Source organism: Lontra canadensis, unplaced genomic scaffold (assembly GCF_010015895.1).
Source record: "Lontra canadensis isolate GAN:19392208 unplaced genomic scaffold, GSC_riverotter_1.0 scaffold10, whole genome shotgun sequence".
NCBI lineage: Eukaryota > Metazoa > Chordata > Mammalia > Carnivora > Mustelidae > Lontra > Lontra canadensis.
This window is the reverse complement of record NW_022631004.1, coordinates 16,567,860-16,595,179: the sequence shown is the minus strand read 5'-3', so window position 1 is coordinate 16,595,179 and position 27,320 is coordinate 16,567,860. Positions and strand designations below refer to the sequence as shown.

General features: G+C 40.2%; 1 protein-coding gene and 1 long non-coding RNA gene across 8 annotated transcripts in view; one reads left to right on the top strand and one right to left on the bottom strand.

Annotated features, from left to right (window-relative positions):
* LOC116866635 overlaps positions 1-27,231 on the top strand; it is a 40,730-nt gene extending 13,499 nt beyond the window's left edge. The window contains exons 2-3 of the long non-coding RNA XR_004382441.1: positions 21,028-21,090; positions 26,108-27,231. This is a non-coding gene — a long non-coding RNA (uncharacterized LOC116866635). The remainder of the gene's footprint in view (positions 1-21,027; positions 21,091-26,107) is intronic.
* MSRA (methionine sulfoxide reductase A) overlaps positions 24,454-27,320 on the bottom strand; it is a 419,310-nt gene continuing 416,443 nt past the window's right edge. For all 7 annotated transcript variants that reach the window (XM_032855725.1, XM_032855726.1, XM_032855728.1 and 4 more), the window contains one exon: positions 24,454-25,226. In XM_032855725.1, the coding sequence (XP_032711616.1) occupies positions 25,062-25,226 (165 nt within the window). In that variant the 3' untranslated portion in view covers positions 24,454-25,061. The remainder of the gene's footprint in view (positions 25,227-27,320) is intronic.

The window sequence follows — 27,320 nt, the reverse complement described above, 5'->3', positions numbered from 1 at the left end:
CTTATATTTTATATTTCCATGCAAGATTATTTTTCTTCTGGCAAAGAACTCCCTTTCATTATCTTCACATAACCCTGTTGCCAGCAAATTCCTTTAGTTTCCATTTGGTTCAAAAATTTTATTTCACCATCATTTTAGGAGTGTATTTTACTAGGGTAGGCTTCTAGACTGTTTCTTTCATCACTCTAAAGATGCCAGTACATTACCTTCTGTGTTTCACTATTTCTGCTGAGAAGTCAGCTTTCATTTTTATTGTTGTTTCCTTGTAGATAATGTGCCTTTTTTTCCCTTCTGGCTGCTTTGACGATTTTTACTGTCTTTGGTTTTCAGCAGTTTTACTATGATATGCCTGGTTGTGATTTTCTTTGTGTTCCTCTTGCTTGAGGTTCTCTGACCTTCTTGAATATGCAGATTGATATTCATAAGTTTTCACAAATGCTCATTTGATACTTTTTGAATATTGATTTTGTCTCATTCCTTTTTCTTTTCTTCTCCTTCTGAAACTATAATTATAGAAATAATAGGCCCTATGAATGTGTTCCACATGTCTCCAATGCTGTGCATGTTTCCTTTTTTTCCTCTTGGCACTTGACTTGTCTTCTAGTTAACTAATTCTGTGTTTGGCTGTGTCTAATCAGCTGCTGAAACCACCCATTTAATTATTAATTTCAGATATTATTTTTTTTTAGTTCCACCAAATCCGTTGGCTCTTCACAATTTACATTTCTTAGTTCTGAATCTTTTCATTTATTCTGTCTACCTTGTCTTTATTTTATTTAACATATTAATTATGATTAATCTAAAACCCCCTGTGTGCTACCACCAATATGTGAATCCTATGTGTTTCTGTTTCTGTTCATGTCTTAAAATCTACTTTGATATTAGTATAACTTTACCAGTCATCTTTTGGCTAGTGTTTTTACATAGTTTCTTCTGTATTATTTTTCTTTCAACCTTTCTGTGCTCTTATATTTAATATATGTAAGTAGCATAAAATTGATTTTTTCTTTTTCATACTGACAATGTTAATGTCCGAAATAAGTCAGTCGGAGAAAGACAACTATCATATGATCTCCCTGATATGAGGAAGTGGAGATGCAACATGGGGAGGGGGTTAAGGGGGTATGAGAAGAATAAATGAAACAAGATGGGATTGGGAGGGATACAAACCATAAGTGACTCTTAATCTCACAAAACAAACTGAGGGTTGCTGGGGGGAGGGGGGTTGGGAGAGGGGGGTGGGGTTATGGACACTGGGGAGGGTATGTGCTATGGTGAGTGCTGTGAAGTGTGTAAACCTGGCGATTCACAGACCTGTACCCCTGGGGATAAAAATATATTATATGTTTATAAAAAATTAAAAAGTAAAAAAAAATGTCCAGATTATGGAGTTATATTTTCTTGGTTCTTTCGATGGTTAATTTTTAAATTTAATTAATTTTAATCAATTCAAGTACTCAACATTGTGTATTTAGAAAAAGAAAAGGAATAGAGGTTCCACTTGCTGTTGTCTTCCACATGAGAGGAATCCCCTGCTCTCTCTTCGGTAGATATATTAAAGGGTTGGCCATCTCAATCCAACCAAGGACTTAAGTAGGTTACAGCTGTTTCTGCAGTCAAATCTCATATTGAATCAGTATTTCTCTCACCAATCCTTATTTTCTGATTGAGAACCTGGCAGGTCTCAAACTCCTCAGCTTTGAAAGTCTGCAGGAGATCTGGGGTTTCTAGCCTAGATCTCCAGCCTCAGCCCAGACAGCTTCAACCTGGTACCTGTCCTAAGGAGGACATAGGTGGTAATCTTGAGGCAGATTCCTTCAAGTGGTGGATCTTTGGAGACTGCAGATATTTCTCTCTGGCTTTCAAGAAGTTATTGTTTTAACTTTTTAGTCATGCACTCAGCTTGCAGTTGTGCACTTGGGACCTCTCAAGTTTCTCATCTCTCCTGCAGACCCACACAACTACTAAAACTTCACTGGTTTCCTCTGCTCCTGTGCATGGTCTCTTTTTGGTCCACGTCTGATTCTCAGCTTATAGTCAGTATTGGCAAATGGTCCCAGAGAAGAGGAGGGACATCAGCTCATTCCACAACAGTACCGTTTTTCTGAAATTATAGTTCATTTACTCCCCATGGCTCTCACAGTTTTCCTATGCTGTGATTCTTTAAAAAAAAAAAAAAAAAAAAAAAAGGAAAAAAATTCCAGGTTTTTTTGTTGATACTATGAGAGTACTGGTCTACCATAACTTATGGCATATTACCCAGACTTGGTTTTTGTTTTTGTTTTCATACAATTAGAAAGGAAATTCCCTGCCCCCAGGGCAACAGTATCTACCAGTATTGTTGGCTTCAACACTGGCAATGGGAACCTTCAGCATAGTATGTTTTTCCTCTCAGATATTAGTCATAAGCATGTCAAAGCTATTCACTTTATCTTGAGAAAAAGGAAAAATTTGGTCCTAGATTCTTAACAGAGATTATCAAGGAAGGAGGGAGGTACTCAGGGGTAATGCCGATTTTAAGTGAGGTAGCAAAAGGTGTATTGGAGAGGAATTTTAAAGTTGCAGTTTGACACTGGGCTCTGCATTTTATTGGGTTATATTGAACAAGTCATTCACTTCTCTCAGTCTCAGCTTCCTGGAATTTGAAATAAGGTTTGTTTGACTCTAAAACCTATATTTTACTCACTGCTCTGATGCTGTCACAATTGCACATAGGGGATCCCAGACTTGGATCTTGTCTGTCTGTTTGAAACAGATCCTAATAAAATGGAAGTCTTCAAAGAGAATTGTGGCTTTCTGGCTGCCATGAGAAATAGGTAATTGTCCTCTGAAATTATTTCATCAGTGCTAGAGTGGAATGAGGACTCAAGATTAGGGAAAGTCAAAAAGGGCTAAGGACAATCAAGATCTACCTACTCTATCCTTCCATCTAAGAGGGCTGAAAATCTGTAAGTTGAGGGTCCTGGAGCTGAACAGAGGATTCCCCCAAGATCCCATGGTTCTGGGGAACAGAAACCACCCTAAGATGCCATGGAAAGGAGGCCGGGGAACTGAGAGGGTGTGAGGACAAAGCATTGACATAGCCTGAGGGCCTACGTCAATTTATCACCACTCTTTTGACCTAGTTTAGGGACTGTCAGTCTGGTGGCATCTACCTCAAGAGAAAGAAATCTAACACGTAAACACAAATTGGGGGGAGGATAGCAGAGCTATTTGGGACAGAAGACAAATTAAGAAATAGAAAGTTTTCCCTATGGATTTTAGCCTGTTTCTTTTCTACTTCTGTATTTGAGCAATGCCCTGATTCTTTCTTTTTTTTTTTCTTTTTTTTTTTTTTTTAACCAGATGGGGTATTTGACAGAGACGCAACTCCAGTTTCATTAATTCCATCTGGGACAGAGGGGATAAAGTAGGTCCTGGGCTTGTGCCTTCATAGAGGAATTGATTACATTCTGACTGATTCTTATATGAGTGAAGAACTAAAGTCTTCCAGGAATGCTAGAACTAGTCTCAATATTGAGCTTGTTCCCTTAATGCATCCCACCCCCCCAAGAATTCACATGAACTCATGAGTCTTCATTCACCTTCTGAGCTAGAATAAGGGAGACTGATGGTCCTGAAAGACAAAAGGCCTATCATGTAAAACAAGAAAACTGATCAAGGCCAAAACAGGTTGAATCAAATTAGTCAGTTCCCTAATAGGGATCAGAAATGAGACTGAGCAATCCTCCTAAGGATGTTTTGAGAAAACTGTCTCTTTATAAACTAACAAATTCTGAGAACTATGCATTTTGCAAGTGTTGTATCATTTTATCATCCTAACAACAAATTGGGGGAATACTATATTGTTATCCACATTTAATTCTGTGCCCCAGATACTGGTTTTGATACTTAGCACTATGCTGGCCCTACTAACCTCTCCCAGGCTTATAATAACTGTGGTCTTAGAAAACTGGCCAGACTCTTTCTGTAGCAGGTGAGTCTATCCTATGGTCTCCTTCACTTTAATGTCTCTGATATCTTTGACTCCTGAGCTTCTTCCGGTGTGAAAGTTGGATTAAGTGGCTCCAAGGGCTTCTCCCAGTTGTATCATTTGGTGACTCTAGTACCATCCACCCCTCCATAATCTTGGTTTTCATTACTTAGAGCCTTCTTGTTTCTCTATAAGCAAACACCTGCAGAGTCTTGTCCCTCACACAAAATTTTCACAGATCTCTCCTTGAATTCTCACAGACCCCTGTAGGCAGAAGCACTAATTCCTTTTTAGAGACAAGTAAACACAAGCTGAGAAATATAAGTGAACTTTTCCTGGGGTTTGCCGACTTTAAAGGTCCTGCTCTCCACCCCACCCCACACAGCCTCTCTCACTGCCCTTCTCCCTCTATCCACCCTGTTCTTCTTCTTGCTGATACACTGGGCCAAACCCAGAACTCAGGCTTTGCTCCCTGCTTGTTTCCCAGGAAACCAGTCCATCAGGGAGTTCACCCAATTACATGGTTTCAATTACTATTTGTTGAGAGATAATCTTTATTCCCAGCTCTTAACCAACACGTGCTCTCCTATCTACGTGCAATGCCACTTATGATTTTGTAGGCCTTTTTCCTTTCCTGAGGTATTTTCTCCATACATCCACATATTTTGTAATTGCGTTGGTATAAAGATAAAAATGTTAGTATAGATTAAAACATTGTCTTTGAAATTTTTTCTTCTGATCATGAAAGAAATTAAAACATTTTTGTGAGCCCCCTTAAAGTATTGTTGCCCTAGGCAATGTAATAACGTGTCTTTGTCTTTAATAATGAAAAATTGGCCTTACATACATGAGTCTTCTGAGACTGCAAAATAACCAGCCACAAGAGTTAATCAGAACAAACCTGCAGCCTGGGGAATAAATAGTTCTTGTTTCCACCAACTAGGGTAGAAAATCTCTTAATTCTTAGGGCATGCAGTAGGAGGCTCCTAAGTGGGTTAAGTCTTAGTCCTAGGCTAAATGCTGCTTTGGCCCCACCTAAGAAAGCTTAAAAGCAAGTCCTGAAAGGATTAAATGGTTTAGAAGTAACTTAGATGTATCACAGAATAAAGCTCAGCAGTACTTGTAGAAATACAAAAATATCCAGTACCCAAAAGATAAAATCCACAAGGTCTCTGGCATTTACTCAAACATTACTAGGCACAGCAGAAATCATAAAATAAGACCCACAATAGGCATAGTCACTAAACCAAAAGAGACTCAGAAATGACACCACAGATGATATTGTTAGTAGAAAAGGGCATTTAAACAGTTTCTTATAAATGTATTCAATATGTTCAAAAAGCTTAGAGGAAAGATCACACATGTTAGTGGAGACATGGAAGATGAAACCCCCAATCAAATATCAATAAATGAAAATCACAGTATCTGAGATGAAAAATACACTATGGGATTAACAACAGATTAAAGAGTCTAAAAGAAAACAGTAGTAAACTTGAAGACAATTAGAAAGCAATAGAACAACTGAAGCCATCAAAAAACCCTCAGTGACAAAAAAGGCTGAAAAAAAATTATCACAGTATTAGGGGGACATTTAATTGTCACCCCCAAGAAGGGGAGGGGGCAGACACAACATTTTAAGATTTAATGGTAGAAGGTTTGCAAGCTTCGTTAGAAACTATAAACCCATAGGTTCAAGCACAAGAAACATGAAGAAGATTATACCAAGGCACATCATAATTGTATTAGCTTCGCAAGGCTGCCATAACAAACTACCATAGACAGGATGGCTTAAAACAATAGAGATTTATTCTCTCACAGTTCTGGAAACTGGAAGTCTGAAACCAAAATGTCAGCAGGGCCATGCTCTCTGTGATGGCTATAGTGGTAGAACCTTCCTTGTCTCTTCCTAGATTCTGGTGGTTCCCAGAAATTTTTGGCATTCTTTGGCTTTTAGCTGCATCTCTCCAAACTCTGCCTCCATAATTACATGCAGATTGTTCTGTGTGTCTGTGTCTTTACATTACATTCTCCTCTCTGTGTATCTATGTTCAAATTTGTCTCATCCTATGAGGACAGCAGTCATTGGACCAGGGTTCATCCTCGCTCAATATGACCTCATCTAAACTTGATTACATCTACAAAGACTATTTCCAAATAAGGTCACATTCACAGATATCAAAGCATGGGACTTGAACATATGATGTGGGGCAACACAACTTTACACACTACAATAATCAACTTACCTAAAACTAGTAATTAAGAGAAAAATCTTAAAAGCAGTCAGATGGGTGAAAAATTATGTACATATGTGCAAAGAATGATAGCAGGTTTTTCACTGAAAGCAATATAAGCCAAAAAAATAAAGACAAGAAAGCAATATCTTAAAATTCCTGGAAAAAAAGACATCAACCTAGAAAAATATGTCTCATGAACAAAGGTGGAATAAAGACTTTTTCAGACACACAAAATCTCAAAAAAAAAAAAATCACAGCAAAACTGTACTGTAAGAATTGTTGAAGGAAGTCCTCTACACAGAGAGCAGGTGACACTCAATGGAAATATAAATCTACCAAATGAACGAAGAACACTAGAAATGGTAACTATGTGGGTAAATATAAAATAATTTTCTCATTATTTAAATCTTTTTATAAAATGATGGTTTAAAGGAAAAATGGGGGTGCCTGGGTGGCTCAGTTGGTTAAGCATCTGACTCTTGATTTTGGCTCAGGTCATAATCTCAAGGTCCTGGGATGAAGCCCTGTATCCAGCTCCAGACTCAACAAAGAATCTGCTTTATGTTATCTCTCTCCCTCTCCCTCTGTCCCTTTTCCCCACTCTCTTGCTGTATACAATAATAAATAAATAAATAAATCTTTTAAAAATGAAGCAAAAATAACAATGTGTTGTGGAGTTTATGATGTATGCAGGATAAAATGTATGATAACAATGGTATAGTAACCAGAAGCAGAGAAATGGAAATACAATGTTTGTAGGAACATATAGTATACATTAAGTGATACAATACCAATTGAAGTAAATAGTGACAGGCTAAAGATGTATAAGCCTTAAAGTAAACACTAAAATAATACAACAAAAATATTACTAATAAACCAACAAAGGAGATGAAGTGAAATAAAAATACTCACTGTCCTGAAAGAAGAGAGTAAAATGAAAAGAGGAACAAAGAACAAATGGCAAAGTAGAAGACAAATAGATACATGGAAGATTTAAACCTAACCATAGAAGGTCACCTGGGTGGCTCAGTCAGTTAAGTCTCTGACTCCTGACCTCAGCTCAGGTCTTGATCTCAGAATTGTGAGTTCAAGTCCTGCATTAGGCTCCATGCTGGGCATAGAGCCTGCCTAAGATTTTCTCCCTCCATCTCCCTCTGCCCCTCCCTGCCCGACTTGCATGCCCTCTAATTAAATAAACAAATAATAAATAAATAAATAAATAAATAATAAATAAATAAATAAACCTAACTATATAAATCATCACAACATTTTAATTTACACTGCAAGTAATATCACAGATAGACTGACTCAAAAAGCACGACTTAACTATATGCTGCATACAAATTCACTTTAAATATAAAGATACAGATTGGTTGAAAGTAAAGGATAGAAGATTATATATCCTGTGAACATTATTCTTAAAACCTCTGCAGTGAATATACTAATGTAAGACATAGTGGGTTTCAGAACAAAGAATATTACCAGGGAAAAACCTATACTTTTTACAATGATAAAAGGGTCAACTCATCAAGAGAGTAAAAAATCTTCAGTGTCTATGCACCTAGTCACAGAATTTTCAAACACATGAAGCAAAACTGCAAGGAGAAATAGACTAACCCACAACTACTGTTTGATATTTCATCACTGCTCTCTCAATACTTGATAAAATAAGTAGACAGAATATCAATAAGGTAGAAAACTTAACATAATCAACCAATTTGACCTAACTGACAATTATGGAACACTCCATCTAGCAACAGCAAAATACACATTCTTTTGAAGTGCACTTGAAACATTAAAAATAGACCATATTCTGGGCCATAAAGGAAGGTTCACTTTCAATATCTTTCAAAATATATGAAGTATGTTTATTGACAACAATGGAATTAAATTAGAAATTAATAACAGATCTTTGGAAAATTTCCAAATATTTAGAATTAAGTAATACAATTCTAAATAACTCACAAGTCGAAGAATAAATAAAAGAAAAATAAAAAGTATTTTGAATTAAGTGAAAATGAAAACAGAGCACAGCAAAATTTGTGGTAGTGGAAGGAAATTTATAGCACTTAATACCTATATTAGGAAAGAAAAATAGTCTCAAACCAATGATCCTAGCTCCCAACTAGAAACCAGTAAAATGGAAAGAAAAGTAAAGCTAAAGTAAACAGAATAAAGAAAACAAAAAAGTTCAGAACAGAAATCAATTGGATAGGAAATACTGTAGAGGAAATTCAATGAAACCAAGAGTTGGTTCCTTCAGAAGAGCATATGCAACTAATGAATCGCTGAACACTACATCAAAAACTAATGATGTACCACACGTTGGCTAACTGAACATAATTTTTAAAAAGGTCAATAAAATTGATAATCCTATGGAAAGAATGATTAGAAGAAAAAGGGAGAAAAACCAAATTACCAATATGTGACAGAAGTAACATCACTAAAGAGTCTATGATTATTAAAAGGTAAGGAAATACAATGTCTATAAATTTGACAACTTATATGAAATGGACAAATTCCATGAAAAACAAATTCAGGAAAAAATAGAAAACCTGAATAGCCCTGCATCTGTTAAACAAATTGAATTTTCAATTAAAGACCCTCTCACACAGAACACTAAAGACCTAAAGATGGTTCACTGGCAAATTCTATGAAACATCTAAGGAAAAAATAATACCAATTCTAACTTTTTCAGAAGATTGAAAAAAAAGGAATACCTCCCACTAATTCTGTGAGGCCAGGATTACCTTGATACCAAAAATCAGACAAAGACACTATGAGAAAACTGCAGATGAATACCATAAACACAGAGGCAAAAATTTTTAAGAAATTTTTAGCAAATTTATTCTAATATTATATAAAAGGGATACTATGTCAAGACCAAGCAGACTTGGTCTAATATAATCATACAAGTTTGATTTAAGAAGGCAAAAACAGTCATTGCAATTCACCATATTCATAGAATATCCATATCATTTCCTAGTTGTAAAAAAGCATTTGACAAAATCCAATGTCCACTCCTGATTAAAAAAATAACAACAACTTTCCACAAACTAGGAATACAAGGAAACTTGACAAAGAGCTCCTATTAAATACCTACAGCTAACATCATATTTAGTAGTGAAAAACTAAATACTTTCCCCCTCAGATCAGGAATAAGACAAGCACACCTGCTCTTACAGATGTTCAACATTGTACTGGAGATCGAGTTCACTGAGGCAAGGGCAGGGATGATGGAAAGGCATAGAGATTGGAAATGAAGAAGTAAAACTGTGTCTATTTGCAAATGACATGATCATCCATGTAGGAAATTCCATGAAAACTACAAAAAGTATAATCAATGAGTTTACTGAGGTGAGCAGAGTATAAAGTATAAAGAGTATAAAGATGTATAATAATCACTTGTATAAATTGTCAATGAACAATTGGAAAGTGAAATTTTAAAAAATACTTTAATTTTTAAATTTTTAAAAATACTATAACTCCATACAAATATGAAATACATAGGGATAAATCTTAAAAATATGTGTAAAACCTATATACCGAAAACCACCGAACATTATTAAGACACATTAGTTAAATTTAGAGCTATATTATATTCATGGATTGAAAGACAAAATGTTTTTAAGCTGTAAAATTTCCCCAAACTGATCTGATTCAATACAATCTTAACTGAAATCCCAACAGAGCTCTTTTTTAAAGAAATTGATAAGCTGATTATAAAATTCACATGGAAATGCAAAGGACCTGGGATAACCGAAAGCAACTCTAAAAGAGAACAAATTTGGAGAACTTACATACCTTAATTTGCTAAGCATCATAAAGTGATGTAATATTATAATGTGAAGATATAAACTACTAAAGCCTAAGTTCCCAGAGAGAGACTTAAAAACAGTTGCATTCACACCCAGTTTGTATGCAGATCCTTCCCATGTGTCCTCCCAGAAGCCCACAGCAGTTCTGCCAGGGCTGCTGGCAGCTTACCGGTGCGGGCCACATGGCTCCTCCAGAGGCTGCTTGTGTAGTGGCTTCATGTGAACTCATCAGGGTCAGGGAAAATAGGCTCTCACTGTTCACAGCACTTTATCTTGAAATAAAAAACAAAATCAAACTTTAAAGAAATTTGGGGACTATTTGTGCTGAGTGATGGAAAAGGACCATTTAAGTACCTGATCTGAAACCAGAGAAGGGTTTTTTTTTTTAATTTTTTTTAAAGATTTTATTTATTTATTTGACAGAGATCACAAGTAGGCAGAGAGGCAGGCAGAGAGAGAGAGGGAAGTAGGCTCCCCACTGAGCAGAGAGCCCGACACGGGGCTTGATCCCAGGACTCTGAGATCATGACCTGAGCCAAAGGCAGAAGCTTTGACCCACTGAGCCACCCAGGCACCCCTAAAATGTGTTTTTCTATTTATTTATTTATTTATTTTTTAATTTTTTTCTTTTCAGCATAACAGTATTCATTGTTTGCACCACACCTAGTGCTCCATGCAATCTGTGCCCTCCCTGATACCCACCACCTGATTCCCCCAACCTTCCACCCCCCACCCCATCAAAACCCTCAGATTGTTTTTCAGAGTCCATAGTCTCTCATGGTTCACCTCCCCTTCCAATTTCCCTCAACTCCCTTCTCCTCTCCATCTCCCCTTGTCCTCCATGTTATTTGTTATGCTCCACAAATAAGTGAAACCATATGATAATTGACTCTCTCTGCTTGACTTATTTCACTCAGCAGAATCTCTTCCAGTCCTGTCCATGTTGCTACAAAAGTTGGGTATTCATCCTTTCTGATGGAGGCATAACACTCCATAGAAGGGTTTTAACTCCTGAACTTTCACTGATTTTTCACTGTTCATACTCCCTGATTTTAAGACTTTTCTGGTAATCCATAGCAATCAAGACTGTGCAGTATTGGCATAAAGACAGATAAATAGATCAATAAAATAGAATAGACAGTCTAGGAATAGACCCATACTTACATAGACAATTGATTTTCAACAAATGTACAAAATCAATTCATTTGAGAAAGAATAGTGTTTTCAACAAATGGTGCTGGAACAATTAGATATCCATAGGCAGTGAAGAAAAAAGAACTTCAATGCATACTTTATACCTCATACAAAAATCAACTCAGAATGGACCACAGGCCAAAATGTAAAACCTCAAACTATAAAACTTTTAAGGTTAGGCAATATATCCTAGATGTATTTTCAAAAGCAGCATCTGTAGAGGAAAAATGTGATTAATTAGACTTCATCAAAATTAAGAATTTCCATCTTTGAAAGAGGCTGTTAAGAGAATGAAAAGACAGGGACACCTGGGTGGCTCAGTCGGTTAAGCCACTGCCTTTGGCTCAGGTCGTGATCCCAGGGTGCTGGGATTGAGTCCCGCACATGGCTCCTTGCTCGGCGGGGAGGCTGCTTCTCTCTCCATCTCTGCCTGCTTGTGTGCATGCATGCTCTTTCTCTGATAAATAAATAAAATTTTTTAAAAAAGAGAGAGAATGAAAAGACAAATTATAAACGTCACAGAAGACTATCTACAATACATAAAGGACTCTCAAAACTCAATATTAAGATCAGAACCTAACAAAAAAGGGGGGGGGGAATATTTGAACAGAAATATCACCAAAGAAGACATGGCAAATAAACACATGAAAAGGTGTTCAACATCACCTGTCATTAGGGAAATGCAAATTAAAGCCACAGTGAGATACATTTACACACCAACTGGAATGTCTACAAAAAGACTGACCATTGCCAAGTGTTGACAAGGATGTGAAAGAACTGAAAAACTTATATGCTGCTGGTGATAACGTAAAACAGTACAACCACTTTGGAAAAGGGTCTGTCAGCTTCTTAGAACATTAAACATGCATCCATTACATGGTCTAGCCGTTTTATGCCTAGATGTTTACCCAAGAGAAATAAAAGCATATATCCATTGGGGCTTTTTTTTTTTTTTGAGATTTTGTTTATTTATTTGACAGAGAGAGACACAGTGAGAGAGGGAACACAAGCAGTGGGAGGGGGAGAAGCAGGCTCCCACCGAGCAGGGAGCCCAATGTGGGGCTCGATCCCAGGACCCTGGGATCATGGCCTGAGCTGAAGGCAGACACTCAACGACTGAGCCACCCAGGTTCCCCTTCCATAGGAGCTTTATTTGTTATGGTCACAAATGAAAAACAACCCAAATGTCCCCTGACAGATGAATGGATAAACAAATTGTGATATAACCACACAATGAAATACTACTGAGCAATAAAAAAGGAGTGAACCAAGGAGACACACAACCACATGGATAAATCTTAAGATTTATCTTAAGAGTATAAGAGTATAAGAAGCCAAACAAAGAAAGAGTAAATAGTGTATGAGTCCAGTTATAGGCAGTTTCTAGAAATGCAAACTAATCTGTAATGACAGTGATTGCCTTGGGACTGGATGCAGGAGAGGATATGGGGTGGAGGAAGTTTGTCAAGAAATGAGGGATTCAAAGAAGCATAGGATGAGGATACATTTATTAACTTAATTATAGTGATGGTTTCATTGATATATACATATGTCAAAAAGTTATCAAATTGTATATTTTAAGTATACAATTTGTGTGTGCTTTGGTGTATGTTTATTTTGTGTGTGTGTGTGTGTGTGTGTGTGTGTTAATAACATCTTAATATATCCTTTCCCCAAAAAAATAACCTTAAAAAAAGAGAGAGAGAGAAATCTGGGGACCTAGCTGGCTCGGTTGGAAGAGCATGCAACTCTTGATCTTGGAGTCATGAGATTGAGCCCCAATTTTGGCATAGATGGCTTAAAAATAAAATCTTAAAAAAGAAAAAAAATAAGAAATCTGACAGTGAGACAATTGCAATTTTAAGAAAAGCATCAACAATAAAAATCAAAGGCCCCAGCAGGTCCTCAAGATGTGACCCTGGAAAATAGCTAAGAAAACAACAACAAAAAAAAACAAAACAAAAAATGTAACAGCCTCATGCAACCAAGGTGCAGAGTACAGTAGTTCTATTATGGATGCTCAAAAACACAGAAACCCCCTTTATTGCTATCACCAACTGTCATCTCCAGGACTCCTTTTCATACTAGTCACCTATAAAAAATTAATCATCGATACATGCATGGATACATACATACTACTGCTCTTAAATATCCTTTTGCCACCTTTTCTTCAGTTCCACCCAAATGCTCTGCTCCTTCCCACCTTAGGGCCTTTACATGTCTCTGCCTGGATTGTGACCCCTCTCTTGACCACATCTTCATCTCTATTTGTGTGTTAATTCTCATGAATCTTTCAAAAGTCAGCCCATATGGAACTTCCTCAGTTTGAGTCAGAACTCCTCACTTTTCCATTATTATAATACACTAAATTTTTCCCTCTGAGTATGATCCACAGTTTCTAATTATATATTCATGATGCTGTTGGTTTAATGTCAACTTTCCTCCCATTAGACTGATTTTTATGAGTCCAGCAACCATATTTGGCCCACACAGGGCCCTATCATCTATCAGAGACTCTGGCATATACAAGGAACTCAATAAATACATCTTGGGAGAATGAGAGAATGAACAATGAAAAGAAAATCATGGATGAAATCCTCTAATGTGAAAAAAAAAAAGAAATACTCTAATGTACAAGTGATTTTTATAGGTGATCAAGGGCCCTTGGTCTGGAGCTATTCCTTTTACTTCCACCTCCAAGGGGGCCACTCAGTAGCAGAACATCTATGTAGCAAGGATAGGGTAGACGACCCATGGAGTTGTCATCCTGCATGAAAATACATCAGTAAGTAAACTTCTGGTGCCCGGGAATACCTACCTGTTCCACACCCATTGCTGATGTCAGAGATGTGTTCTTGGTGTCCCAATGTCTCAGCTGGAACTCAGAACATATTGCCATAAACCTGTAGCTTGATCTCAGATGGAAATATCTAGATTTTCAGGGGGCAAAAAAGGCATCTTGGAATCACGTGTAAGGGAAGAAGAAGAAGAAGAAGAAGAAGAAGAAGAAGAAGAAGAAGAAGAAGGAGAAGAAGAAGGAGAAGGCGGAGGAGGAGGAGGAGGAGGAGGAGGAGGAGGAGAAGGAGAAGGAGAAGGAGAAGAAGAAGAAGAGGAAGAAGGGGAGATAAAGAAGAAAGAGAGGAAGAAGAAGGAGAAGGAGGAGAAGGAGAAGAAAGAGGAGGAGGAGAAGAAGGGGAAGAAGGAGGAGGAGGAGTGGGACAAGGGGGAGGAGGAAGAGAGGAAGAAGGAGGAGAAGAAGGAGGAAGAGAAGGACAAGGAGGAGAAAGAGAAGAAGAAGAAGAGGAAGAAGAATAAGGGGAAGAAGGGGAAGAAGAAGGAAGAGAAGAAGGAGGGGGAGAAGGAGAAAGAGGGGGAGGGGGAGGAGGAGGAGGAAGGGGAGGAGGAGAAGGAGAAGAAGGAGGAGGAGGAGGAGGAGAAAGGGGAGGAGGAGGAAAGGAAAAAAGAGGAGGAGGAGGAGGAAGAGGAAGAAGGAAAATGACTGTTCCCTTGAAATATTATAAAATATTCCAACTAACTAATAATGTTTGGAAAAGGTTACTGATCATTCTGAGGCAGGGTGGGTTCACAAGAGTAAATGATATTTTTAAAGATATCATCAAATAATAAATTATATAATATGTATATAAATATATAGTATATAATATAGTATATACAGTATACTATATATTCATATGCTATATATATAATATATATTATATATACACTAGGCAGAGTCTGAAACATAGTAAGTGTTCCCTACATGGTAGATATTATTGTTAAGTCTTCTTGTGAAAAGGAGAAAAAGAGTTTATTCGATGAGACTTTTAATCTAATTTACTTTTGTGAATCCAGCTTGGCCCAGAATAATCACTTACGCAAACAATACTTGTTTTGTTTGAATAGCTTACAAAATTTCTAGGGAATGACCTTTATATGTATATAAATATTTAATCTTCCCAATAAGCCAATAATGTAGGTATTATCATCACCATTTTACACTCCAAGAAACTGAGTCTCAGAGAGATCATGGAATTTTTCTCAAGGTCATTCAACCTATAAGAGGCAGATCTTGCATCTTCACTCAAATCTGTCAGACTCTAGTTGATCTCTCCTTCAGCTTTAGTGGTATTTCTGGATTTAAGCAAAACATCTGCCCCATTCTCTAATCATCACATTGTGGATAAAACAATGGTATGTTGTTTGTACGATTGTTTACGTAGGTAAACTTAGAACAAGTTGAAGGCATTATATCTGAAGCACTTGTCAAAAATTATGTGTCTATTTGGAAGGAAAGCTATAGATTTCACCTGGAAAACCATGTCTGATTGTTGGCTGTAGCTGCCCAGAGTCCTTTGTGGAGAATTCTGAAGGTACATCTGGGCTCAGAAGGAGAAAGCATGAAATCCACCAACAATTTCTACTAGAGGCTGGAGAGAGTGAGGGTCAGCAGTGGCAGTAGAGTGACAAGTTATGCCAATTATAATAGATGCTCTAAGACCTAAACAAATGACATATCTTTCTAAGAGAATTGCCCAGTTTAGTATTTTGCATAATGACTTTCAAGAAGGCACTGAGGACATGCTAATGAAGCCCATGCATGACATAAAACTCGGAAAGAGAAGCAATATTCCAGATGTCAGAGTCTAAATTAAATTACTGTAACAAACTGAAATGCAGGGCCTAAATAAACAGAACAAAAGTCAACAAAGAATGAATGCAAATTCCTGTAACTAAGGTTAAAATTATAATAATGGAGCAAGGGTATAAGAGTATGAATGGAATCCCTGGCTTAAAGATAGTTCACATGAAAAATACTTAGGCTTTTATTGATCCTCTGGGCCAATGAGATGACTTAACTCCACTAAGAAAGGATATGATAAAGATTGGAGGACCTGCAAGTCCAATCAAACTCTTTCCTTAGACTAGTGCTGTCTAATAGAACTTTCCTGCAGTAATGGAAATGTTCTAAATTTGCACTATCCAATATAGTAGCCACTTAGCTACTTGAAATGTAGATGGTAGAATTGAGGAATTGGGTTTTTAATTATATTTAATTTTAATTAACTTAAATTTAAATGGACATATGTGGCTAGTGGCTACCATGTTGGACAGTACAACCTTAGACAAATGATTTTCATTGCTGGGCCTGGGACATCTAGTAGTGGTGGTCAGCAGGTGTGAATTAAGGTTTTAGAGGGGATAAAAACGTTATCGAGCCTAGAAAATATCACTTGAAGAGAGTCATTTTGTTTTCAAATATCCTCAAGTACCTATCTCCTAAGGAAGAGAGTCAGACTTCCTTGGTAGCCCCAGAGGGCAGGACCAGGGCCAATGATCTGAAAACCACAGGAGGGAGATTTCTCTCTGATATGTAAATGAATTTGTGGCACTTTCTAATAGTGAAAAAAAGTCTCTTGGGTCCTCAACTTCCTCACTTATAAAATAAGGGCTGTAATTTAAATAACCTATAAGACTCTTCCCCATTCTAAAAAGCTGTAATTCTACATGCCAAGGCACAGTATTTAAAAATATTTTTACTTAATTAACATGAACCCTAGAATAGAAGCATCTTTTTATGAGAATTTTCAGAATTAATTGTGGAAGAAAGTTTACCTTCCCTATTTGTATCTTGAAGGTCTTGCCAGGAAATAAATGGCACACTCCGCCTGGATAATTAAGAAGATGTTCATATAGGGAATATTTACAAAGTAAACAGGGTTTAGGAGACTCTAAATAGATGGTGTTGTAGGCCATAAGCAGCAACAGCATGGAGCAATTATCACCCATTCACAGGCAGCCCATGGGGAACTGCTGGGAGAGTAAATACCTTAATCGTCTCCCACCCTCAGTCTCCTACTAGTGCCTTCTGTTGGCCTGACCCAAATTAAAGCAAGACATAAAGGAAGCCTATTGTTCGTTACAGCCCACTCAGGACTCCTGGGACACAGTAAGATATAGAAGGGTTGTTTGGAGCTGAAGGAACAAAAGGATATTCAGCATAGGCTGAGTTAGGCAGACTGTTCAAGCTGCTTTAACAAAAATACCATAGACTGGGTGGCTTAACAGACATTTATTTCATAGTTCTGGAGGCTGAGAAGTCTAAGATCAAGGTGCTGACAGATCTGGTGAATGATGAGGGCCACTTCCCTGGCTTGTAGATAACCACCTTCTTGCCACAACCTCACACAGCCCAGAGAGTGAGCACCTGTCTCCTTCTCTTCTTTTTTTTTTTTTTTAAGATTTTGTTTTATTTATTCATTTGACAGAGATCACAAGCAGGCAGAGAGGCAGGCAGAGAGAGAGAAGGAAGCAGGCTCCCTGCGGAGCAGAGAGCCCGATGCAGGGCTCGATCCCAGGACCCCAGAATCATGACCTGAGCCAAAAGCAGAGGCTTTAACCCACTGAGCCACCCAGGCGCCCCTCTCCTTCTCTTCTTATAAGAGCACTAATCCCAACATAAGGACTCCACCCTCATGACTTAATCTAAACCTAATTACTTTCCAAAGTCCCCACCTCCTAATTCCATCCCATTGAGGGTTAGGGTTTCAGCTTATAAATGTTGGGAAAACACAGTATCTGTAGCAATCTATAACACTACTTTTTTGTCTTTTGACATTCACAGTCTCCCTTATCTTTTGTCTGAATAAAGAGTTCATGTTCCCTACACACAAAGTCCCATTAGCAAATTTTTCGTATGTCAATTTTGTCATAACTTCATATAAGGTAATGAGGTAAAATGGAGAGGAAAGAGGACAATTAATGTACCTAAAACATAACATGAGGGGCGCCTGGGTGGCTCAGTGGGTTAAGCCACTGCCTTCAGCTCAGGTTGTGATCTCAGGGTCCTGGGATCGAGCCCCGCATCAGGCTCTCTGCTCAGCAAGGAGCCTGCTTTCCTCTCTCCTTCTCTCTCTCTCTGCCTACTTGTGATCTCTCTCTGTCAAATAAATAAATAAAATCTTTTTAAAAAAGTAACATGAAAACTAAGTTGATAACACAATTTCCTTCTTGTACCACCCATTTCACGGCCCCCTTTCTCTCTGCCAGCAAATCAGATGGGTAGAGTTCTTTGCCTGCTGTGTGATCCAAACCTACTCCTGTTAGGGCTGAAGTCCACATATAATCCTTGCACCCACTGTTTTCTCCTTGAAAGTTGAGATCATTCATCTTGATTAGGACAGGAACTCCCTTATACTTCTATTGTTTCATTAACACAAGAAGCAAAAAAGTGTCCAGGGGAGAGTTTCTACTCCATATTCAAAGGGAATCATGAATGTGTTTTCTAATAGAAACATTGATCCCTTGAGCACTAGAAACTTTAACCTATTGAGTCAAAAGTCTTGAGGATATGAAGCAAAAATTTTTCCAGTGGATTACTTAGTGCTATAGTGAGACTGATCACTCTCACTTCCATGTCTTGGCTCGTGGACCAATACCTTCTGGCTCAAGGACAAATGGTAACAAATATTGGATACAGATCTAAGTCATACATACATACATACAAATATTGGATACAGATCTAAGTCATACATCATACATACATCTAAGTCATACATCAAGTCAACCAACTTGATAGGAGGTTGCCACTCAGCTGATAAAGTAACCAATCCTTCAGCAGGCCATTCCACAGTCTCGTCAAACCAACTGCTTCTGAGTGATTGGGAATGTGGTAAGATCAGTGAATTCTCTGAGTAGAAACTCATTCCACACTTCTTCCAGTATGAAATATGTCTTCTGATTGGAGGGGTTGCTGTGGAGCATTATATCGTAACTATAGACAAAGCATCTGGTAATTCCACATACAGAGTGATTAAAGGAGTTCTATGCATAGTAAAGCAAATGAATATATGGAGTATGTGACCACCCTGTGAGCACAAATCATAATCTACTGCAATACAAAAGGTGCAAAATAATTACAATGGACCAGGTGAGCACACTGGGATATTCTCCTTTGGCTACTCAGCACTGGGGGGTAACCAGATCAGACTTAGTGAGTCTATGTTTCTGAGTTCATGCACACCTTCCATTTCCACCTTGCGGCCATTGTGCTTGTGAGCTCATTAAGCAAGCAGTCATGTGGCTGAGACTCACAGGATGGGGAAGTCTTACCACTTGCCTACTGACTCTGAAGTGGATGACTTCACAAGGACATTTATGTGGAACATAAGTACTTCCATATTTGTGCCCAATCTAAGAGATTTACCCATATCATTCCCCCCTAGACCTCACTGCTCATTATCTCTCAGTGACCATTCCCTGACCATTAGCCACTGCTCATGAATCAATACAGATGCATATCTCTGGCTACCTCCCCTTCTGTATGAAGTACATAACCAAATGCACTGCTCAGATTTCATCCCCTGGGAGAATTTTCTCACCACTGTCGTCCAGGCAAACCAAGTGATGCTACAAAGTGGCAGCTATCTGCTTCTGGCTATAGCCAGCTTACAGTAAGAGCTATCTATAAACCAGACCCACAGTTTTCTCCTTCCTATTCAGTCATAGGAAGTTCCCTATGAGGTCATAGGGTGGAAAAAAGGAAAGGTAATGATGAAATTGAAGTAAGTATCATGTGAGTCTGAGTGACCTGTCTTGCAGTTTATTCACACTTACTAAAATTGCTCGTGAGCCCAATCTCTTGTGCACAATTTCCACTTAAAAATAAATTATGAGGGGATAGCATGAGTTGCCTACTTCTCTACCTGGACCTAGTAGCAAGTCAGGGGTTAGTTTTCAATGGAGAAGGAAGGAGGGCATAGCTTTATTCCTCAAACCCTAGGGTCTGCACTGTGATTCTCCTACTAGGATTTGCCAAAATTTCTACCCAACATCTCTATTTGCCACAAATATATTCAACCATTAGGACTGGTGCTGGCAAGGTGGCTTGTATGTTAGCTTAGATCTGCTGAAGAGACTTTTCTTGCTCTGGGTCCGGTCCCTCTCAAATCTGGTGGGTTATCCAGTGCTAGCCACAGTTCAAATGAGCCCACCCAAACATGGTTATCTGTTGCTTCCCAAAGCCAAAGAGGTCCACTAAATATTGTGTCTCTTTTATCACAATGGGTAGTCCAAGTGCCAGTGACTTGTCTTTCATGCTCCAGATCACCAGACACTTAGAAACTTAGCAAATGTAGTAATCCCTGAACTTTTAGGGGTAAAATCTCTCACTGTCTAGGCTGCTTGTTCCTTCCTGCTTGCCAAATCCAATTCGTCATCAGTGCAATGGATCAGTTGTTGTTCTGTGAGATGCCAGGATGATCAAGGTTTCTTTGTATGATGTAAAGTAGAATTGGCACAGCTTTGAGACAGGACAACAAAGACATAGTGATGACCCTACTATGTGAAGGCAAAATGCTTCTGATGGTCTTTACTCAAGGGATAGAGAAGAAAATATTTGCTTGGCAAATAGCTACATTGGAGGTGCCAACAACGATATTAATTGTTCCAGTAAGTATGCTATATCTGGCATATTATTAAGTGTGTAATAATCTAAATTCATTTCCCAAGACCTATCTAGACTTAACATCTGCCAATTGGGAACAAAACAGGGGCATATGCCAATCTCAACATCTGAATTACTTAACTTTATATTTTAAATTCTCTTAGAGATATTATTTTCTCTTCACTCAACTAGGATTGAGGAGCCTGGGGATCTTTATTTCATGAATCAGGGAACTAAAATGGGGATTTTGTCACATATTAGGTATGTCTATCGCCATTACGTTTTAATAGGTTTTATAATTTAGGTGTGGTAGGGTCAACAAAACATGAAATGATTGCCATTATAATGAGAATTTGTTACTCACAGAGTCCATGAGGAAGAGGCATGCCATGCAATGCCAGCCATGCCATGCCATGGGAGGCTATAAGGGTAAGCCTCGATGTCTGACAGAAGACAGAGGGAGGGGCGGAACTGTGGGCAAGAGTCTTTATTGTGGTTCCCAAAGGCAGGAAGGGGTGAACAGGGTAGGCAGATTTAGAATTAGCTCATTTTAATAATCTTAGCAGGCACTGGGACACAAGAGCTGTCCCTAATTGTCTGGCACCTGATGATCTTGGGGTGTTTAGGGGAGGTAGATAATGGTCTGGAGTGTAAGAGCCTAATAAAGGAGGTAAATGGGGATGTGAACTCTGGATTGGTTTATATCTGGAAAATTACCTCTGGGAGGAGAAATTCCCCCAGGGAGAAACAAAGTGACAAGGGAGGCAGGAAGCCAAGGGAATGTGGCTTGGGTCAATTATAGGGTTGACCAAACAAGGTGTATCTAACATTTGTGTGCAGGGAATGTTAAAGCATCAAGTTTACAGAAGCTAGAAACATAGTTAATACATATTAGGCCTACTGAGAGTGAAGAAAGAACCTCAAGCGTGTTATTCAGACCCACTAGACCTACTGTGAGATAGACTTGGAACAACATGCATTTGATCAGTTGGTCTTTATAACCTCCCACCCTGCCCAGGAGACCATGGTGGCAGATGTCCCAACACATTGATTTTATAACCAGTAAATGATAACTCCAAGGAGACCTGGGTTTATTTCCACTTATTGAATAGAGTCACTTGGGTAAAAGGGCCCTCAGTTGCCTCTGGGGAAGGCTTAGAGCAAGATTCAAAGTATATACTTCTTGATATGCTGTGGAGGTCCTTCAGCAAAAGGACCTGGCTTCCTCGTCATTTTTTATTATGTTCCGGTATAACTATAGAAAAAAGTTGGTCTGAGTTTAACCCAAACTCATGATGCGTCATCCAAATTTCTCTTCTGCATCGCTCAGATCATTATTCAGTTCTTGGGGGATACATCTGTGCTCAGCTGTCACTGCAAGGACACATCTCCTTATGTGTCTCCTTCAAATGTCACCCCGGAAATTCCTTTGCTCCTCTTTTCCCAGATCTCCGTATGTCAGAACACCCCAGCATTTAATCCTCTGACCTCCTCTCCTCCTCTACATTGCTTCCCAGAGGATCTAAACTAGTTTCACACCTCAAATGTCATCTATGTACTGGTGGTTCTTATATTTGTCTTTCTCAGATCCCTCCTGGGCCCCAGAACTGCACAGCAAACTGCCCTCCCTCACATTTCCATGAGGATACATGAGAGCCCTTCAAATTTTGTGTGGCCAAAATGGATTCACTCACTGATCTCTCCTCTGTCCACTCCTTCACAAGAAAATAACTCCACCTTTCCTCTAGTTGCTCAGCCTATACAAAAAAAAAAAAAAAAAAAAAAAAAGAGGAGAAATTTATAAATCCTCCAATGGCTGTCAATTTATCAAATTAAAAAAAAAACAAAAACCCAAGTTCCATTAACCTGTCCCTCCAAGGTCTTACATGAGCCGGCTCTTCCTACCTCTCAGGTACCTTTCTCCAATACTCTTCCTCATTCACAGTATTCCAGCCCCTCTGGCTTCTCTATTTCTCAAACACTACAAATTTCTCCCTGTCATGGGCCATTTATACTTTCTGGCTCTTCTATGTGGGAAGGTTTTCCTGCAGGCAACTAAAATGGGTTGCTGAGACTGATTAGGCATATCGATCCATGTATGGCTTCTTCCCTTTAATAATATTTTTTTCAAGATTTTATTTATTTGACAGAGAGAGATCACAAGTAGAGAGAGAGAGAGAGAGAGGAGGAAGCAGGCTCCCCGCCTAGCAGAGAGCCCGACGTGGGACTCGATCCCAGGACCCTGAGATCATGACCTGAGCTGAAGGCAGAGGCTTAACCCACTGAGCCACCAAGCAGCCCTAATAATATTTTTTAATAGAAGTATTTAACAGAAGTATAGTTGATACACAATGCTACATTAGTTTCAGGTGCACAACACAGTGATTGGACAACTCTGTCCATTCTGCTGTGCTCACCACAAGCGTAGCTACCATCTGCCACCATACAACACTATTACAACACCACGGGCTGTATTCCCTGTGCTATACTTTCATCCCCGTGACTTCTTCCTTCCATAATTGGAAGTCTTTACCTCTCATTGCCTTTCACCCATTTTGATCATTCCTGTACTCTCGGGCAGTCACTAGTTTGTTCTCTGTGTTTATGGGTCTGTTTCTGCTTTGTGTTTCTTTATTCATTTGTTTTGTTTTTTAGATTCCACATATGAGTAAAATCACAGGGTATTTGTCGCTCTGTCTCTCTCTCTCTGACTTATTTCATTCAGCATAGTACCCTCTAGGTCTGTCCATGTTGTTGCAAATGATAAGATCTCATCATTTTTTATGGCTGTGGTATGTACCATTCCGTTGTGTGTGTAAGTGTGTGTGTACACACCAACCACATCCTCCTCATCATTCATCTATTGATGTACACTTAGGTTGCCTCTGTGTCTAGGCCATTATAAATGATGTTTTGATAAACAAAGGGATATATTATACCTTTTTAAAATTTATTTGAGAGAGACAGCATGAACGTTGTGGAGGGGCAGAGGAAGAGGGAGAAGCACACTCCCTGCTGAGCACAGAGCCGGACGTGGGGCTCTATCCCAGCACCCCGAGATCATGACCTGAGTCAAAGGCAGACACAACCAACTGAGCCACCCAGGTGCCCCTATATATCTTTTTGAATTAGCGTTTTTATTTTCTTTGGGTAAAGACCCCGTAGTGGAATTACTGGATCATATGGTATTTCTATTTTTAATTTTTTCACAGTGCCTTAGGGCACAGAGGAAATCCAAGAAGGAAAAGAAACACACTAAATGCATGGGGAAAAATGTATTTCATAATCGTCTCCTGCTCTCAAAGCTCTCTCTCCTCCCTTGTGTTTTTTTCCTTTGCATCATTCAGTTAACTTGTTTCTCCACCCCCCCAGACCTTCCCTGACCGATGCAGCCCAAACCTCTCTGTAGGTAACTTCCCAGCCCCTGGACCAACTTACCCTATCCTCTCCATCATCTTCATATCACCTGTCAGGACCTGTGATTATCTTATTTGTTCATGCAATTGCATGTTGATTGCTTATGTTCCCACCCCTTGTCTTGAATATAAAGACTCTTAAGGGCAGGGATTGCACATGTCTACTCTAATTAGAAGAGCACGTGATGTGGCAGCTGTAACAGGCATGTAGAACAGAGCTATTATCACCAAAGTTACCAGGACCAGAGGTGTGTAGCTGTTTTCCAAAATTTTCAGTCATGTTTTCCATTTGTGGGAAAGTCATTGTGAGGCTTTTATCTTACAGTATTACTTAGAAACATCCTGCCTAAAAAGCAAAAGATGAGGCACAAAGCAGTTTGTATTAGGATGCAGACTTTTATTAGAACAAGCATTTCTCATAGCTGTAAGCAAAGCATTAGAATTCATCCAACTAACTTTTATCTTTTCCCTGCCCCAGGAGGACGGAAAAGGAGAGAAAGCCCCTTACACATCTAGGATCAGTCGAGCAAAATATTGCGGTGAATGATTCATTGAGGCTATAAATGTTTGCAGATTTTAAGGCACTGGAGGGCAGCAGGGCATGAGAGGTGGGACAGGGCACAGCTCTCACATCCAAATGCCTTATCCTCTCTGACAATCTCCCAGCTTCCTTCCCCAGGTTCCGTGGCAGGCACCCAGGCCCAAGAAGGGGGGAGGACAGCGCATTCATTATTCTCATTCAGACCCCGAGCGATCCAAACAAAGTCACTGTTGGACTCCCACTGTAACTTAGTAGAAGATAAACCACATGCTCTCCACTCGCCATTGCACTTCGTGTAATTAGACCTCGTCAAACCAGATTTTTCTGAATGCCTTCGCGCTTTGTGCACTTCAAAAAGCCACTGACCTGAGCCACAGAAGCACTGCCCAATTTGTTGAAAGCATTTTGGCTGTGACTTCAAGGGCTGACCACATGCGGAGACATTACTTTTTAACACCCAGTGGACAGGACACTCCGGTGCCCCCGAGGCCGCAGTACCCATCCGGGTTCTTGCTCAGGTACTGTTGATGGTAATCCTCCGCGTAGTAGAAGGTTTGTCCCTCCCGAATGTCGGTCGTGATCAGGCCATAGCCGTGCTCCGAAAGAACCTGGGGAGAGAAAGGCGCTGTGAGGACTGGATGCTGGGCAGAGAGGGTCTGAAGGAGGGCTGTGGGGTCAGGCCGTGAGGGAGGCAGACGCGGGCGGCTTGGGGTGTACCGTGGGTCCTTGTGGGCGCGGGCTCTGCTGCTTCCCAGCTGGGTTATTCTGGGCAAGCTCCTACTGCCCCGTGCCTCAGGTGACTGGGGATGAAATCCAGTTTCCTGACTCTGTAATTTGCCTTCTACCCATGACACAGCGCTGCCCCTGGAGCAGGCTGGGAGCCTCGGTTTTGGCCCTGGGGGGTCTGTGTGGAAAGGACGCCAGGGTTTCCCAGGGGAAACAGCAGGAACATGTGGTTCCCTGGCTGTCCTGGGAAGAAGGGGCCTTCCTGAGGGCACTCCAGCAGGGCTGCGGTAGGAGGGGCTGGAGGGGCTGGCAGGATGGGAAGGGAGGGCTGCGGCCCAGCCCAGTGCTGTCCTCTCTGCTGCCAGCTCAGAACAGGCGCCCTGCCACTCACAGGCTGGACCGAGGAGTCCCCGCTCGCTGTGGTTCTAGGGAGCTCGGGCCCTGCCAGGGGGCCTCGGAGAGCACGGGGTCCCCTGGGTCTGTGCTCTGCCACTCTGACTCGGGAGCCAGGGGACTGAGGTCAGGAGAGGTCGTGGCCTGAGGGCCTTTGTGGGTTCATCGCTGCCCTCTGTGACCTACTTTAATGCCTCATGGCATCTGCTGCCACAGAAAGAAACAGACCCGGTAAACACAAGTGGGGGAGGAGAGCAGAGCTATTTGGGGCAGGAGACAGATTAAGAAATAGACATTGTTCCCCGTGGATCTTAGCCCGTTTCCTTTCCCTTCTGGATTTCAGCTGTGCCCTAATTCTTTCTTGTTGCAGGCTGCTCGGAGCATTTGGGCACAAGGCCACAGAGACTCGACCCCCCGGTTTGCGGATTCCATTTGGTCCGGAAATGCCAGGCAGAGCCCCGACTTGCACTCGCATGAGGGATCTGGGCAGTGTTTGACTGTCGGTCCATTGGAGATGGAGTCCTCCCTCTGCAGAGCAGGGGGACTCCAGTATTAACATTCAGCATGAGTCACTGCTGCCGTTTTTCCCCCGAGAACCTTCCCCCTTCTTCCTGAGTCTCCATCCAGCCCTCTGAGCCAGAATGAGGCAGACTGAGGATCTGACGCCAAGTAGGCCCAGGATGGTAAGGGACAGGATCCTTGCCAAGGCCGGTGGTTGGACCCCACCACTCGGAAGCAGCCAGATTCCTTACAGGGGTTAGAAATGAGAACGAGGAGCCATTCTGACTTCAGTTTTGACAATTTTTTGTAAACGAGCAATTAGCGAGGGCTTACCATATGCCACACTCTTTGCAAAGACTTCACAGTGTTAATTTTAGCCTCTCAACAGCCATATGAAGGAAGTACTATTATTATCATCCGTATTTAAAAGCACGTGTCAGAGATTGTGTCTTGATCCCTGACATTCTCAGCTCACCCTGCAGAAGCTGGAAGCTTGGAAACTACATTTCCCAAATTCTACTGCCAGTGCCACTCCAGTTTAGATATCACCAATGAGAGAAGCACACATGAAATTTGGCAGAAGAGAGGCCATTATCTGCAAGGTGCAGCCAGGAGGATGGGCACAGGTATCTCCAAAAGACAGACCAAGACTCTGCCAGCTCTTTCTGACAATTGTGGACAGTCCTGCCTCAGGCAAAGTCACCAGCAATGATTTCTAGCAATTTCTTTAACTTCTCGGGATCCTGAAAAAAAGTGGTGCTTTTCCCCGACCTTCCCTCAGACAGCCTTTCTAATGATTCTGGAAGCATCAATTCCCTTTGTAAAATCCACCCTCCTGTTTGAAACACCTTGAACACTCTGTTTCCACGACTGAGCTCCAGCTAACACAGCAGTGGGTTCCAGAATTGTTTTCCGAAACCAAAACCTCAGTGAGGATGAGAATCTGGAATGGTTAACTGCCCTGGCCAGATTTAGAGTTAGAACTGGCCTCACAGTGAGGGCGAATGGGTCAGTGCCCACAGGGTGTAGTCGGCATTTACTTAAATTATGGCTAGTATTTGCCTACAGAGAAATGTCCACTG